Source organism: Oncorhynchus mykiss, chromosome 12 (genome assembly GCF_057628025.1).
Source record: "Oncorhynchus mykiss isolate SJ-2025 chromosome 12, ASM5762802v1, whole genome shotgun sequence".
Taxonomy (NCBI): domain Eukaryota; kingdom Metazoa; phylum Chordata; class Actinopteri; order Salmoniformes; family Salmonidae; genus Oncorhynchus; species Oncorhynchus mykiss.
The window spans coordinates 3,625,001-3,642,755 of NC_143033.1; the positions used below are offsets into that span (position 1 = coordinate 3,625,001).

The window sequence follows — 17,755 nt, forward strand, 5'->3', positions numbered from 1 at the left end:
TTCAAATACTATGCTGTAGTGCCAGATATGTGGGGGGTTGCATTTTTGTGACATATCTATTGGATTCATTGCAACAGGCTCTTTTCAGCACAGAGAAAGTTTTGGAAATTGTTTCACATAGTACTTGAAAGCAGGTTCAGTCAGAAGCGGCTTTGGGAAGTGACTAGATCTATGTTATCGTTACAGGGCCACTCTACGGCTTTACACATGATCCAATCAGTGAAGAGCTCCTCTCCCTCCATAGCTCTAATTACAGTAACTGGCCCGGTCACTGTTTTAGTGGAGGAGGGGTCAGGGGAGCTACAGGCAGGCCTCTTTCTCTCCTCTCTTCTCCTGGGTGTTTGCAGAGAGCACTCTGACATGTTGTCACAGATTACTTCAGCTCCTTGGCCTCCTTGTCAGAACCCCCTCCCACCCCCATCCTTCGACAACAGAGCCTCTGTTTGTCTTTGGGCTAGGGGAGCGACAGGGCAGAAGGGCCTATTCGGCAGGCGTTATGGGAAAGGGGGTAATTTTAGCAGCAGCTGACACTCTTGGCCTTCTCTACCATCCTGCCAGACATAGTTTAGTATGAAGGGTGGAGCCCGGAGAGAATGTGTAACGGAGTAAACATTCTAAACTCACTCCCGAGATCGAAATGTGTCCTCTCCCGCTTTTGAAGCGTTAACCGTTCGTTAGCGTAATTAACTAAGACGTTGGTCAAGCTGGCGGTCATGACGGAGGTCATGATGTCAATGTGTGTCTGCGTGACGGAGGTCATGATGTCAATGTGTGTCTGCGAGACGGAGGTCATGATGTCAATGTGTGTCTGCGTGACGGAGGTCATGATGTCAATGTGTGTCTGCGAGACGGAGGTCATGATGTCAATGTGTGTCTGCGTGACGGAGGTCATGATGTCAATGTGTGTCTGCGAGACGGAGGTCATGATGTCAATGTGTGTCTGCGAGACGGAGGTCATGATGTCAATGTGTGTCTGCGAGACGGAGGTCATGATGTCAATGTGTGTCTGCGAGACAGAGGTCATGATGTCAATGTGTGTCTGCGAGACGGAGGTCATGATGTCAATGTGTGTCTGCGAGACGGAGGTCATGATGTCAATGTGTGTCTGCGAGACGGAGGTCATGATGTCAATGTGTGTCTGCGAGACAGAGGTCATGATGTCAATGTGTGTCTGCGAGACAGAGGTCATGATGTCAATGTGTGTCTGCGAGACAGAGGTCATGATGTCAATGTGTGTCTGCGAGACGGAGGTCATGATGTCAATGTGTGTCTGCGAGACGGAGGTCATGATGTCAATGTGCGTCTGCGAGACGGAGGTCATGATGTCAATGTGTGTCTGCGAGACGGAGGTCATGATGTCAATGTGTGTCTGCGAGACGGAGGTCATGATGTCAATGTGTGTCTGCGAGACGGAGGTCATGATGTCAATGTGTGTCTGCGAGACGGAGGTCATGATGTCAATGTGTGTCTGCGAGACGGAGGTCATGATGTCAATGTGTGTCTGCGAGACGGAGGTCATGATGTCAATGTGTGTCTGCGAGACGGAGGTCATGATGTCATGGTTGGAGCCCAGTAAGAGACAGGGAAAAATAAGTAAGTAACACTGTTAAAGGGAGTATGAAGGGTGTGTGAAGGTTGTATGAAGGGAGTATGAAGGGAGTTTGAAGGGTGTATGAAGGGAGTTTGAAGGGTGTATGAAGGGTGTATGAAGGGTGTATGACGGGGGTATGAAGGGTGTATGAAGGGAGTATGAAGGGAGTTTGAAGGGTGTATGAAGGGTGTATGAAGGGTGTATGACGGGGGTATGAAGGGAGTATGAAGGGTGTGTGAAGGGTGTATGAAGGGAGTATGAAGGGTGTATGAAGGGAGTATGAAGGGAGTATGAAGGGAGTTTGAAGGGTGTATGAAGGGAGTATGAAGGGTGTGTGAAGGGTGTATGAAGGGAGTATGAAGGGCGTATGAAGGGAGTATGAAGGGAGTTTGAAGGGTGTATGAAGGGTGTATGAAGGGTGTATGAAGGGTGTATGACGGGGGTATGAAGGGTGTATGACGGGGGTATGAAGGGTGTATGAAGGGTGTATGAAGGGTGTATGAAGGGAGTATGAAGGGAGTATGAAGGGTGTATGAAGGGTGTTTATGAAACATTCTAACACAGCTGTTCCACAAAACAACTCAACAACCACCCAGTAGCCTATTCACAACCAAGAGTAATCTCATTTCACCTCATTAAATAAAATAAAAAATAAAAAAAATACAATTACTTTTTTTAATGTTGAAGAGACATTCTGAAAAATATCCTGTCTGAATGTTTGGCAGTTTCTCTGCCTGGCAGTTTCTCTGTCTGGCAGTTTCTCTGCCTGGCAGTTTCTCTGTCTGGCAGTTTCTCTGTCTGGCAATTTCTCGGTCTGGCAGTTTCTCTGTCTGGCAGTTTCTCTGTCTGGCAGTTTCTCTGTCTGGCAATTTCTCGGTCTGGCAGTTTCTCTGTCTGGCAGTTTCTCTGTCTGGCAATTTCTCGGTCTGGCAGTTTCTCTGTCTGGCAGTTTCTCGGTCTGGCAGTTTCTCTGTGACGTCACTGGGGGATCCACCGGCTAAACTGGTGGCAGAGGAATCAATATGATGCATGTGTTCAGCATTTTACATCACGCAGATATCCCATGAACATATTTTGCATACAAAATATTCTGACACAATAGCCCCAGTAGTCAAAATGACATGTCACTTTTTAGATCAGATGTCAACCGATAGAGCGATTCAGTAGATGACTAGGCAAGTTATCAACCTATTTATCACCGAAATGTGCCGATCACAAGAGCTCTACTATCATAATAACACCGTTTTTATGTCATGTAAAATCGGAGAGGCAGGGATGGATTGACCAGGGGAAGTTCATTTGACCAACAGGCCCATTATCTGTCCAACAGTAGCCTACCCCAAGGGGTTCCCAACCTTTTCCCCCACAGGGTCCCCTTTTTCATGTTTCAAAAATAAACTATTTTGTATTTTTTTGTTTATTGAGACAGCGCATTCAGAAAGCATTCAGACCCCTTGACTTTCTCCACATTTTACAGTTACAGCCTCATTCTAAAAATAGATTTAATAAATCCTCTTCAGTCTCCACACAACACCCCATAATGACAAAGCAAAAACAGGTTTTTAGACATTTTTGAAATGTATTAAAAATCTAAAAAAATGAAATAACACATTTACATAAGTATTCAAACCCTTTACTCAGTACTTTGTTCAAGCACCTTTGGAAGCGACTAAAGCCTTGAGTCTTCTTTGGTATGACTCTACAATCTTGGCACACCTGTATTTGGGGAGTTTCTCCCATTCTTCTCTGCAGATCCTCTCAAGCTCTGTCAGGTTAGATTGGGAGCATCGCTGCACAGCTATTTTTAGGTCTGTCCAGAGATGTTCGATCAGGTTCAAGTCCTCCGGGCTCTGGTTGGGCCACTCAAGGACATTTAGAGACTTGTCCCGAAGCCACTCCTGCGTTGTCCTGGTTGTTGTCCTGTTGGAAGCCGAACCTTCTCCCCAGTCTGAGGTCCTGGGCGCTCTGGAGCAGGATTTTATCAGTAATGACTCTGTACTTTGCTCTGTTCATCTTTCCTTCGATCCTGACTAGTCTCCCAGTCCCTGTCGTTGAAAAACACCCCACAGCATGATGCTGCCACCACCATGCTTCACCGTAGGGATGGTGCCAGGTTTCCTCCAGACGTGATGCTGCCACCACCATGCTTCACCGTAGGGATGGTGCCAGGTTTCCTCCAGACGTGATGCTGCCACCACCATGCTTCACCGTAGGGATGGTGCCAGGTTTCCTCTAGACGTGACAATTGGCATTCAGGCCAAAGAGTTCATTCTTGGTTTCATCAGACCAGAAAATATTGGTTCTCGTGGTATGAGAGTCTAGGTGCCTTTTGGCAAATTCCAAGTGGGCTGTCATGTGCCTTTTACTGAGGAGCGGCTTCCGTCTGGCCGCTCTACCATAAAAGCCTGACTGGTGGAGTGCTGCAGAGATGGTTGTGCTTCTGAAACGTTCTCCCATCTCCACAGAGGAACTCTGGAGCTCTGTCAGAGTGACCATTTGGTTCTTGGTCACCTCTCAGACCAAGGGGATTCTCCCCAGATTGCTCAGTTTGGCCCAGGGCCAGCTCTAGGAAGAGTCTTGGTGGTTCCAAACTTCATCCATTTAAGAACGATGGAGGCCACTGTGTTCTTGGGGACCTTCAATGCTGCAATAATGTTTTGGTACCCTTCCCCAGATCTGTGCCTCGACACAATCCTGTCTCTGAGTTCTACGGACAATTCCTTCTACCTCAGGGCTTGGTTTTTGCTCTGACGTGCATTGTCTACTGTATGACCTTATGTAGACAGGTGTGTGCCTTTCCAAATTAATTGAATCTTTTGTAACTTTGTAACACAATTTATTTGGGGAAAAGTCAAGGGGAGTGAAGACCATAGTTTCTGAAAACTCCTCAACCATATTGTTCAAGTCATTATTGAAGGGCACTGTGCCTGAACAAGGCAGACAGAGAGAGGAGTTGGAAGCTGCCCATTTGGACAAGAGGAATATGTAAGACTTCTGTTCATTCGCTATAGCTCAGCCCCCTCCTGTAATCACCAATGCTGTGTGGCCATGCACGCCTCCAGCTCAATCATTGAGTTTACCAACAATGACAAGACATCCTACAGGGAAGAGGTCCTGGTGGAGTGGTGGCAGGAAAATAACCTCTCACTCAACGTCAACAAAACGAAGGAGCTGATCGTGGACTTCAGGAGACAGCAGAGGGAGCACGCTCCCTATCCACATCGACGGGACTACAGTGGAGAAGGTGGAAAGCTTCAAGTTCCTCGGCGTACACATCACTGACTATCTGAAATGGTTCCACCCACACAGACAGTGTGGTGAGGAAGGGGCATATCTCCTGTTTCTGTTAGACAGCTTCATGTTCCTGGATAGGATGTTTGTGTCTGTTGATTGTGTCGGTTATTCGTGTCGGTTGTTCGTGTCGGTTGTTCGTGTCTGTTGTTTGTGTCGGTTGTTTGTGTCGGTTGTTCGTGTCTGTTGTTCGTGTCTGTTGTTTGTGTCGGTTATTTGTGTCGGTTGTTTGTGTCGGTTGTTTGTGTCGATTGTTTGTGTCGGTTGTTCTTGTCGGTTATTTGTGTCGGTTATTTGTGTCGGTTGTTCGTGTTGGTTATTTGTGTCGGTTTTCCGTGTCGGTTGTTCGTGTCGGTTGTTTGTGTCGGTTGTTTGTGTCGGTTATTTGTGTCGGTTTTCCGTGTCGGTTGTTCGTGTCTGTTGTTCGTGTCGGTTGTTTGTGTCAGTTATTTGTGTCGGTTGTTCGTGTTGGTTATTTGTGTCGGTTTTCCGTGTCGGTTGTTCGTGTCTGTTGTTCGCGTCGGTTGTTTGTGTCGGTTGTTTGTGTCGGTTGTTTGTGTCGGTTTTCCGTGTCGGTTGTTCGTGTCTGTTGTTCGTGTTGGTTGTTTGTGTCAGTTATTTGTGTCGGTTGTTCGTGTTGGTTATTTGTGTCGGTTTTCCGTGTCGGTTGTTCGTGTCTGTTGTTCGTGTCTGTTGTTCGTGTCGGTTGTTTGTGTCAGTTGTAGCACTACACTACACTATGAAACCTGTCCAGTCGTTAGTTGTGTCTGTGTCTGCAGTTCTCAGATGCATATCAGATAACACAGCCTGGATATCTTGCATCACAGTCTGTCTATTCTCTGAGTGCTTTCTGAATATCATGTCCCCTTTCTATTTAAGTCTTGTCGTTTGGGGCCATCAACTTGTGAATGTGTTGATAAGAGGCCAACATGGCCTTCAGCCCTGAGCCGATACCAGTTAGGGCTGGTTGGGATGCTTAGAGAGGACGGGAGGACAGGCCGGACATTCTTTGTGTTATAATGAACATCATCACTGTCCTCCGCTGACTTCCAACTTCCTGTCTGTATTGGGATCAGTCTAACCTGTCCTGTCTGTATTGGGATCAGTCTAATCTGTCCTGTCTGTATTGGGATCAGTCTAATCTGTCCTGTCTGTATTGGGATCAGTCTAACCTGTCCTGTCTGTATAGGGATCAGTCTAACCTGTCCTGTCTGTATTGGGATCAGTCTAACCTGTCCTGTCTGTATTGGGATCAGTCTAACCTGTCCTGTCTGTATTGGGATCAGTCTAATCTGTCCTGTTTGTATTGGGATCAGTCTAATCTGTCCTGTCTGTATTGGGATCAGTCTAACCTGTCCTGTCTGTATTGGGATCAGTCTAACCTGTCCTGTCTGTATTGGGATCAGTCTAACCTGTCCTGTCTGTATTGGGATCAGTCTAATATGTCCTGTCTGTATTGGGATCAGTCTAACCTGTCCTGTCTGTATTGGGATCAGTCTAATCTGACCTGTCTGTATTGGGATCAGTCTAACCTGTCCTGTCTCTATTGGGATCAGTCTAACCTGTCCTGAGAGATGTGGTTAGCAGACTGATATTGTGTTTGGACCGGGCCAGGGAGATGTGGTTAGCAGACTGATATTGTGTTTGGACCGGGCCAGAGAGATGTGGTTAAAAAATTGTGTTTGGACCGGGCCAGAGAGATGTGGTTAGCAGACTGATATTGTGTTTGGACCGGGCCAGAGAGATGTGGTTAAAAAATTGTGTTTGGACCGGGCCAGAGAGATGTGGTTAGCAAACTGATATTGTGTTTGGACCGGGCCAGAGAGATGTGGTTAAAAAATTGTGTTTGGACCGGGCCAGAGAGATGTGGTTAGCAGACTGATATTGTGTTTGGACCGGGCCAGAGAGATGTGGTTAAAAAATTGTGTTTGGACCGGGCCAGAGAGATGTGGTTAGCAGACTGATATTGTGTTTGGACCGGGCCAGAGAGATGTGGTTAAAAAATTGTGTTTGGACCGGGCCAGAGAGATGTGGTTAGCAGACTGATATTGTGTTTGGACCGGGCCAGAGAGATGTGGTTAGCAGACTGATATTGTGTTTGGACTGGGCCAGAGAGATGTGGTTAGCAGACTGATATTGTGTTTGGACTGGGCCAGAGAGATGTGGTTAGCAGATTGATATTGATGACATGACTGAAGTAGTGGAAAAACTGGGAGGGGGGAGAAAGGGGAGGTTAGATTCTCCCCATACACTGTATCATATGAACAACATCTCTCTCTCTCGCTCTCCCTCTGTGTTCCTCTCTCTCTCTCTCTCTCTCTCTCTCTCTCTCTCTCTCTCTCTCTCTCTCTCTCTCTCTCGCTCTCCCTCTGTGTTCCTCTCTCTCTCTCTCTCTCTCTCTCTCCACTCTCTCTCTCTCTCTCTCTCTCTCCACTCTCTCTCTCTCTCTCCACTCTCTCTCTCGCTCTCCCTCTGTGTTCCTCTCTCTCTCTCTCTCTCTCCACTCTCTCTCTCTCGCTCTCCCTCTGTGTTCCTCTCTCTCTCTCTCTCTCTCTCTCTCTCTCTGTCTCTCTCTCTCTCTCTGTCTCTCTCTCTCTCTCTCTCTCTCTCTCTCTCTCTCTCCCGCTGTGTTCCTCTCTCTCTCTCTCGCTCTCCCTCTGTGTTCCTCTCTCCCTCTGTGTTCCTCTCTCTCTCTCTCTCTCTCTCTCTCTCTCTCGCTCTCTCTCTCTCTCTCCACTCTCTCTCTCTCTCTCTCCACTCTCTCTCTCTCGCTCTCCCTCTGTGTTCCTCTCTCTCTCTCTCTCTCTCTCTTTCTCTCTCTGTCTCTCTCTCTCTCTCTCTCGCTCTCCCTCTGTGTTCCTCTCTCTCTCTCTCTCTCTCTCTCTCTCTCTCTCTCTCCCTCTGTGTTCCTCTCTCTCTCTCTCTCGCTCTCCCTCTGTGTTCCTCTCTCTCTCTCTCTCGCTCTCCCTCTGTGTTCCTCTCTCCCTCTGTGTTCCTCTCTCTCTCTCTCTCTCTCTCTCTCTCTCTTTGTATTCTGGTAAATCTCAGGTCGTCTAAAGCAGAGAGAGAAACATGATTCTGAAGAGTGCTTAGCTGTTTATTCATTTATAATTATTCATTATATTCATAATGTACAATTGAGCCATGGAGTCAGAGGATATGAACTCATTACACTGGGGTCCCGGATGGTCCTCAGGAGGATCTGTCTTTGCCACTACACAGGAACTCCCTGACTCCAGCCGTGGGATATTTAGACATTCTTAGTCACAGAAAAGACCTTCCAGAGGATCGTCCACCCCCGGTGGGAACTATGTCCACATTCCTGATGACACAGAGCCTCCTTCCCACTATCTCCGAACCTCCAACAATAAAGACAGCCTTCGCTGACAATAGACTGAATGTGCTAACATTTTGTCTCTGTCTGAAATATCAAATTTATTTATAAAGCCCTTCTTACATCAGCTGATATATCAAAGTGCTGTACAGAAACCCCCAGCCTAAAACCCCCAAAAATGTCAGTTGGCATTTCCCGATCATTGAGAGTATCTCTACTGCTCCTGCTGTCTCTAGAGAGTTGAAACCAGCAGGTCTGGGACAGGTAGCACGTCCGGTGAACTGGTCAGTGTTCCATAGCCGCAGGCAGAACAGTTGAAACTGGACAGCAAGGAGTCATCAGGCCAGGTAGACCTGAGAGAGAGAGAGAGAGAGAGAGAGAGAGAGAGAGAGAGAGAGAGAGAGAGAGAGAGAGAGAGAGAGAGAGAGAGAGAGAGAGAGAGAGAGAGAGAGAGAGAGAGAGAGAGATAGAGATAGAGAGAGAGAGAGAGAGAGAGAGAGAGAGAGAGAGAGAGAGAGAGAGAGAGATAGAGAGAGATAGAGAGAGATAGAGAGGGAGAGAGAGAGAGAATAAATATATATACTTAAATTCACACACACAGGACACCGGATAAGACAGGAGAAATACTCTAGATATAACAGACTGACCCTAGCCCCCGACACAAACTACTGCAGCATAAATACTGGAGGCTGAGACAGGAGGGGTCAACTGTACCCCCGGACTATACCCCCAGACTGTACCCCCGGACTATACCCCCGGACTATACCCCCGGGCCCCATCAGCCTGGCCCTGGGTTAGCTATCAGAGGGGGAGGCAGGTAGCCTAGTGGTTAGAGTGTAGAGGCAGCAGGTAGCCTAGCGGTTAGAGTGTAGAGGCAGCAGGAGTATTGGGCCAGGAACCGAAAGGTTGCAAGATCGAATCCTCGAGCTGACAAGGTACAAATCTTTCGTTCTGCCCCTGAACAGGCAGTTATCCCACTGTTCCTCGGCCGTCATTGAAAATAAGAATTTGTTCTTAATTAACTGACTTGCCTAGTGAAATAAAGGTCAAATATAAAAGAGGGTAGATGTGTGTCAGCGGGAGTAGATGATAGACAGCTTGGATGCTCAGTAGTTCAACATACTGGGTCAGAAATACACCAGCACAGTATACTTACACCACATTTGGGTTACGCCCCAAATGCCCTATGAGTCACGGTTATAAATACAGGAAGTCTGCCTGTCTAACCTCAGTTAAACAATGTTACTCTTTTGAAATTCAATCTCCCGTATAGTCTATAATAATAGAGAGATCTCCCCTGTTGGCCACTGTAATAGAGAGATCTTCCCCGTAGTCTACTGTACTAGAGAGACCTTCCCTGTAGTCTACTGTACTAGCGAGATCTCCCCTGTAGTTTACTGTACTAGAGAGTGTTGTCTAATGTTCAGAATTGTCTAATGTTCAGTATTGTTCAGTATTGTCTAATGTTCAGTATTGTCTAATGTTCAGTATTGTTCAGTATGGTCTAATGTTCAGTATTGTCTAATGTTCAGTATTGTTCAGTATTGTCTAATGTTCAGTACTGTCTAATGTTCAGTATTGTTCAGTATGGTCTAATGTTCAGTATTGTCTAATGTTCAGTATTGTTCAGTATTGTCTAATGTTCAGTACTGTCTAATGTTCAGTATTGTTCAGTATTGTCTAATGTTCAGTATTGTCTAATGTTCAGTATTGTTCAGTATGGTCTAATGTTCAGTATGGTCTAATGTTCAGTATTGTTCAGTATTGTCTAATGTTCAGTATTGTCTAATGTTCAGTATTGTTCAGTATTGTCTAATGTTCAGTATTGTCTAATGTTCAGTACTGTCTAATGTTCAGTATTGTCTACTGTTCAGTATTGTCTAATGTTCAGTATTGTCTAATGTTCAGTATTGTTTAGTATTGGCTAATGTTCAGTATTGTTCAGTATTGTCTAATTATCAGTATTATTCAGTGTTGTCTAATGTTCAGTGTTATCTAATGTTCAGTATTGTTCAGTATTGTCTAATGTTCAGTATTGTTTAGTATTGGCTAATGTTCAGTATTGTTCAGTATTGTCTAATGTTCAGTATTGTTCAGTATTGTCTAATGTTCAGTACTGTCTAATGTTCAGTATTGTTTAGTATTGGCTAATGTTCAGTATTGTTTAGTATTGTCTAATGTTCAGTACTGTTCAGTACTGTCTAATGTTCAGTATTGTTCAGTATTGTCTAATGTTCAGTACTGTTCAGTACTGTCTAATGTTCAGTATTGTTCAGTACTGTCTAATGTTCAGTTTTGTTCAGTACTGTCTAATGTTCAGTATTGTTCAGTACTGTCTAATGTTCAGTTTTGTTCAGTATTGTCTAATGTTCAGTACTGTTCAGTACTGTCTAATGTTCAGTTTTGTTCAGTACTGTCTAATGTTCAGTACTGTTCAGTATTGTCTAATGTTCAGTACTGTTCAGTACTGTCTAATGTTCAGTTTTGTTCAGTACTGTCTAATGTTCAGTACTGTTCAGTACTGTCTAATGTTCAGTATGTATGGAGTAAAAAGTACATAATTTTCTTTAGGAATGTAGTGAAGTAAAAGTAAAAGTTTTCAAAAATATAAATAGTCAATTAAATTACAGATACTCCAAAAAACTACTTAAGTAGTATTTTAAAGTATTTTTACTTAAGTACTTGACACCACTGGTCAGAGCCCAGATTGATGTCTCTTACCCAGAGTGATGTGGCAGAGCCCAGATTGATGTCTCTTACCCAGAGTGATGTGGCAGAGTCCAGATTGATGTCTCTTACCCAGAGTGATGTGGCAGAGCCCAGATTGATGTCTCTTACCCAGAGTGATGTGGCAGAGCCCAGATTGATGTCTCTTACCCAGAGTGATGTGGCAGAGCCCAGATTGATGTCTCTTACCCAGAGTGATGTGGCAGAGCCCAGATTGATGTCTCTTACCCAGAGTGATGTGGCAGAGCCCAGATTGATGTCTCTTACCCAGAGTGATGTGGCAGAGCCCAGATTGATGTCTCTTACCCAGAGTGATGTGGCAGAGCCCAGATGTCTCTTACCCAGAGTGATGTGGCAGAGCCCAGATTGATGTCTCTTACCCAGAGTGATGTGGCAGAGCCCAGATTGATGTCTCTTACCCAGAGTGATGTGGCAGAGCCCAGATTGATGTCTCTTTCCCAGAGTGATGTAGCAGAGCCCAGATGTCTCTTACCCAGAGTGATGTGGCAGAGCCCAGATTGATGTCTCTTACCCAGAGTGATGTGGCAGAGCCCAGATGTCTCTTACCCAGAGTGATGTGGCAGAGCCCAGATGTCTCTTACCCAGAGTGATGTGGCAGAGCCCAGATGTCTCTTACCCAGAGTGATGTGGCAGAGCCCAGATGTCTCTTACCCAGAGTGATGTGGCAGAGCCCAGATGTCTCTTACCCAGAGTGATGTGGCAGAGTCCAGATGTCTCTTACCCAGAGTGATGTGGCAGAGCCCAGATGTCTCTTACCCAGAGTGATGTGGCAGAGTCCAGATGTCTCTTACCCAGAGTGATGTGGCAGAGTCCAGATGTATCTTACCCAGAGTGATATTTTATTCATTTTTGTTTATTTTATTTAACCAGACAAGTCAGTTAAGAACAAATTATTATTTACAATGACAGCCTACCCCGACCAAACCCTAACCCGGACAACACTGGACAAATTGTGCACCGCCCTATGGGACTCCCAACCACGGCCAGTTGTGATACAGCCTGGAATCGAAACAGGGTCTGTAGTGACACCTCTTTCACTGAGATGCAGTGCTTTAGACCGCTGCGCCACTCGGGAGCCCTACAATGTTAGCCACTTTCAATGTATCACTCCGAAACAGAACAAGCTATGCGAGAGATTTTGTTGTAGGCAGAACACATTGGAGTAGGATTATTTTGCATTGACACACACTCCTCAGCCCGTACTCTACGAAGACTGGTGCAGCATAACCAATCAGGGCTGCAGTAGGCCTCTATGCAAATAGACCATTGCCATATATGGATATCTGCCATTCACATTGAACTGGACTGTGTTTACAGCATGACCGGTCGTGACTAGATGAACTGGACTGTGTTTACAGCATGAGCGGTCGTGACTAGATGAACTGGACTGTGTTTACAGCATGAGCGGCCGTGACTAGATGTGCTTGTTTTGAGCGAGACCTGAGTGTAGCCACGTTTGTACATTTTGTTCATATCCTTTGCTATCTAATGAGTTATTAGCCAAGTTATAAATAATTTGTAGTCAGCAATAGGGGAGAGGTTGTTTCCTACAAGAGCACAAAACATTTCTAGACATCTTTGAAAAGTGAGTCAGGTAAAGAGCATAGAGCAGCTCAACCCCCAGGTCTGGTCATCTCCAACATGTAGGGAAGCTCATACCACTATACTACACTATACTATACTGTACTGTACTGTACTGTACTGTGCTGTACTATACCATACTATACTATACAATACTGTATTATACTATACTGTACTGCACTGTACTGTACTATACTATACTATACTATACTGTACTGTACTGTACTATATTGTACTGTACTGTACCGTACTATACACTACTATGCTATACAATACTATACTATACTATACTATACTATACTGTACTATACAACATCATCACCTTATGGCCTACCCCCTCATCCCTCATACAGCAACAACATCATCCCCTTATGACCTACCGCCTCATCCACCAACAACATCATCCCCTTATGGCCTACCCCCTCATCCCTCATCCACCAACAACATCATCCCCTTATGGCCTACCCCCTCATCCCTCACACACCAACAACATCATCCCCTTACGGCCTGCCCCCTCATCCCTCATACACCAACAACATCATCCCCTTATGGCCTACCGCCTCATCCACCACCAACAACATCATCCCCTTATGGCCTACCCTCTCATCCACCAACAACATCATCCCCTTATGGCCTACCCCCTCATCCACCAACAACATCATCCCCTTATGGCCTACCCCCTCATCCCTCATCCACCAACAACATCATCCCCTTATGGCCTACCCCCTCATCCCTCAACAACATCATCCCCTTATGGCCTACCGCCTCATCCACCACCAACAACATCATCCGCTTATGGCCTACCCCCTCGTCCCTCAACAACATCATCCCCATTATGGCCTACCACCTCATCCCTCATACTCCAACAACATCATCCCTTTATGGCCTACCCCCTCATCCACCACCAACAACATCATCCGCTTATGGCCTACCCCCTCGTCCCTCAACAACATCATCCCCATTATGGCCTACCACCTCATCCCTCATACTACAACAACATCATTCCCTTATGGCCTACCCCCTCATCCCTCATCCCTCATACCTCAACAACATCATCCCCTTATGCCCTACACCCCTCATCCCTTAACATCACCCCCTTACCGCCTCATTTCTCAACAAAATCATCCCCCTTATGCCCTACTCCCTCATACCTCAACAACATCATCCCCCAAATGCCCAACCCCCTCATCCCTCATACACTAACAACATCATCCCATTATGGCCTAGCCCCTGGCCTAGCCCCTCATCCCTCATACCTCAACAACATCATCCCCTTATGGCCTACCTCCTCAACCCTCATACACCAACAACATCATCCCCTTGTGGCCGACCGCCTCGTCCCTCAACAACATCATCTCCTTATTGCCTACCCCCTCATCCCTCATCCACCAACAACATCATCCCTTTATGGCCTACCCCCTCATCCACCACCAACAACATCATCCGCTTATGGCCTACCCCCTCGTCCCTCAACAACATCATCCCCATTATGGCCTACCACCTCATCCCTCATACTACAACAACATCATTCCCTTATGGCCTACCCCCTCATCCCTCATCCCTCATACCTCAACAACATCATCCCCTTATGCCCTACACCCTCATTCCTCATTCACCAACAACATCATCCCCCTTATGGCCTACCCCCTCATACCTCAACAACATCATCCCCCTAATGCCTTACCCCCTCATCCCTCATACACCAACAACATCATCCACTTATGGCCTACCCCCTCATCCCTCATCCCTCATACCCGAACAACATCATCCCCATATGGCCTTCCGCCTCATCCCTTAACATCACCCCCTTACCGCCTCATTTCTCAACAAAATCATCCCCCTTATGCCCTACTCCCTCATACCTCAACAACATCATCCCCCAAATGCCCAACCCCCTCATCCCTCATACACTAACAACATCATCCCATTATGGCCTAGCCCCTCATCCCTCATACCTCAACAACATCATCCCCTTATGGCCTACCTCCTCAACCCTCATACACCAACAACATCATCCCCTTGTGGCCGACCGCCTCGTCCCTCAACAACATCATCTCCTTATTGCCTACCCCCTCATCCCTCATCCACCAACAACATCATCCCTTTATGGCCTACCCCCTCATCCACCAACAACATCATCCCCTTACGGCCTACCGCCTCATCCCTCAACAACATCATCCCCCTAATGCCCAACCCCCTCATCCCTCATACACTAACAACATCATCCCATTATGGCCTACCTCCCCATCCCTCATACCCCAACAACATCATCCCCATTATGATCCCCATTGGGGCGGCAGGGTAGCCTAGTGGTTAGAGTGTTGGACTAGTAACCGGAAGGTTGCGAGTTCAAACCCCCGAGCTGACAAGGTACAAATCTGTCGTTCTGCCCCTGAACAGGCAGTTAACCCACCGTTCCCAGGCCGTCATTGAAAATAAGAATTTGTTCTTAACTGACTTGCCTGGTTAAATAAAGGTTAAATAAAAAATAAAATAAAATTATGGCCTACCCCCTCATACCTCAACAACATCATCCCCCTAATGCCCTATCCCCTCATCCCTCATACACTAACAACATCATCCCCATTATGGCCTACCCCCTCATTCCCCAACAACATCATCCCCATTATGGCCTACCCCCTCATTCCCCAACAACATCATCCCCATTATGGCCTACCCCCTCGTCCCTACCATCCTCCATGCACAAGGTTGGATAATATGAGGACTGCCTCACTGCAGCCCTCTGATATTTAGGTCACATAATTATCGCTGTGCACGGAGTCCCTAGCCTGGAATAAATGCACACTGCAGTAATACCCTCATTTCCGTAATCTAACCTTCCCGTTGTTGTGTTGTTCCGCAGGAGAAAAGGAAAAGACAGTCAGAGATTGAAGACAAGAGGAGACAGCTGGACGATCTGGTGCTGCAGCTACAACATCTCAAGGTAATCACATCCATCCTTAGGAGTGTGTGTGTGTGTGTGTGTGTGTGTGTGTGTGTGTGCGTGCGTGCGTGCGTGCGTGCGTGTGTTTGTATGCGCACGCGCGTGTGTGTTTGTGTGTTACTGACATCATTAAATAAAGCAGCAATGGTCACTCCACAAGCAGCCCTGGTCACTAAGTCTTTCTGGGTGAGATGGAATCTAAGTACCACAGAGGAAGAGAGAGGTATACCACAGAGAAAGAGAAAGGTATACCACAGAGGAAGAGAGAGGTATACCACAGAGGAAGAGAGAGGTATACCACAGAGGAAGAGAGAGGTGTACCACAGAGGAAGAGAGAGGTGTACCACAGAGAAAGAGAGAGGTATACCACAGAGAAAGAGAGAGGTATACCACAGAGGAAGAGAGAGGTATACCACAGAGGAAGAGAGAGGTGTACCACAGAGGAAGAGAGAGGTGTACCACAGAGAAAGAGAGAGGTATACCACAGAGAAAGAGAGGTATACCACAGAGAAAGAGAGAGGTATACCACAGAGGAAGAGAGAGGTATACCACAGAGAAAGAGAGAGGTATACCACAGAGGAAGAGAGAGGTGTACCACAGAGGAAGAGAGAGGTGTACCACAGAGGAAGAGAGAGGTATACCACAGAGAAAGAGAGAGGTATACCACAGAGAAAGAGAGAGGTATACCACAGAGAAAGAGAAAGGTATACCACAGAGGAAGAGAGAGGTATACCACAGAGGAAGAGAGAGGTATACCACAGAGAAAGAGAAAGGTATACCACAGAGGAAGAGAGAGGTATACCACAGAGGAAGAGAGAGGTATACCACAGAGAAAGAGACAGGTATACCACAGAGAAAGAGAGAGGTATACCACAGAGGAAGAGAGAGGTATACCACAGAGGAAGAGAGAGGTATACCACAGAGAAAGAGAGAGGTATACCACAGAGAAAGAGAGAGGTATACCACAGAGGAAGAGAGAGGTATACCACAGAGGAAGAGAGAGGTATGCCACAGAGAAAGAGAGAGGTGTACTACAGAGGAAGAGAGAGAGGTGTACCACAGGCAGGAGAGGCTCACTGTGTCTCTCTCTGAATAGTCCATGTGCTTCACTAGTCTCTTGCCAACACAGGAACGGTTGTTAGCAATCTAAGTCTTTCTGGGTGAGATGCAGCCTCCAGAGCTTCATCTAGTCTACAAAACTTTATCTAGTCTACAGAACATTATCTAGTCTACAGAACATTATCTAGTCTGCAGAACATTATCTAGTCTACAGAACATTATCTAGTCTACAGAACATTATCTAGTCTGCAGAACATCATCTAGTCTACAGAACGTCATCCTCTCTAACCTCACTAGTTCATAATGTGACTGTTACTGTCAATGGAGAAGGAGGAAGTGGATTGAGAGAAAAATAAATAAATCAAGTGGTTGTAGTGAGCCTGTTGCCACGGTACTTTCCTATGAGAACTAGTCCGTCTCCTAGTCTCATCATGCCCACTCTTAAACAAACATCTCACTTCCTGGGTCTGGCTTCTTTCTCTTTTGTCCATACTCTCTCTCACTTTCTCTCTCTCAGCATCTGGGATAACCACTGCACTGCACAGTCACATAATATATATATATAGTCCAATAGAAATTCACAGCTTGCTATCTGCATTCTAAGCTATTTTGGGTGGGTTCGTAAATTCACTATGGAGAGCCAGAGTGTGCTCAGAGTGCGCTCTGGGAATTCGTATATTCAGTGAGTTGTCAGATTTTCCATTCCTAAATTCAGAGCGTTTTGCTCTCGGGGCATTTAGAGCGCAAGCTCAGGCATTTTCTAACCTGTTACGTGCATAATCCTCACAGGGTGGAAATCTGGAGTAAATGTATGAGTGGAACACATAGACGGAACACGGAACACGGAACACGGAACACGAACACACAGACACAACTGACTGTTTATATTTGCTTCAAAGAAAGTTCTGACTATGCTCTTCTAGAGATGATGATATCAGAAACAAATAGTTAACATGTCTTAAAAAAACCTGGAAACGGCACGTAGTTGTCAATGGTTTTATCTGAGCTAGGGGTCTCCTTGCTCTGCACCTTATTGTGACGTTTTATTGGCAACAAACTATTCTGCATGTCTCTTATTTAAATATTCTGCATGTCTCTTATTTAAATATTCTGCATGTCTCTTATTTAAATATTCTGCTTGTCTCTTATTTAAATATTCTGCATGTCTCTTATTTAAATATTCTGCATGTCTCTTATTTAAATATTC

At 46.0% G+C, this 17,755-nt stretch overlaps 1 protein-coding gene across 2 annotated transcripts in view; it reads left to right on the forward strand.

The window, feature by feature from the left end:
• Positions 1-17,755, forward strand: part of LOC110536864 (A-kinase anchor protein 2) — a 231,595-nt gene that overhangs the window by 49,272 nt on the left and 164,568 nt on the right. For both annotated transcript variants that reach the window (XM_090191545.1, XM_090191546.1), the window contains one exon: positions 15,409-15,489. In XM_090191545.1, coding sequence (XP_090047671.1) covers positions 15,409-15,489 — 81 coding nt within the window. The remainder of the gene's footprint in view (positions 1-15,408; positions 15,490-17,755) is intronic.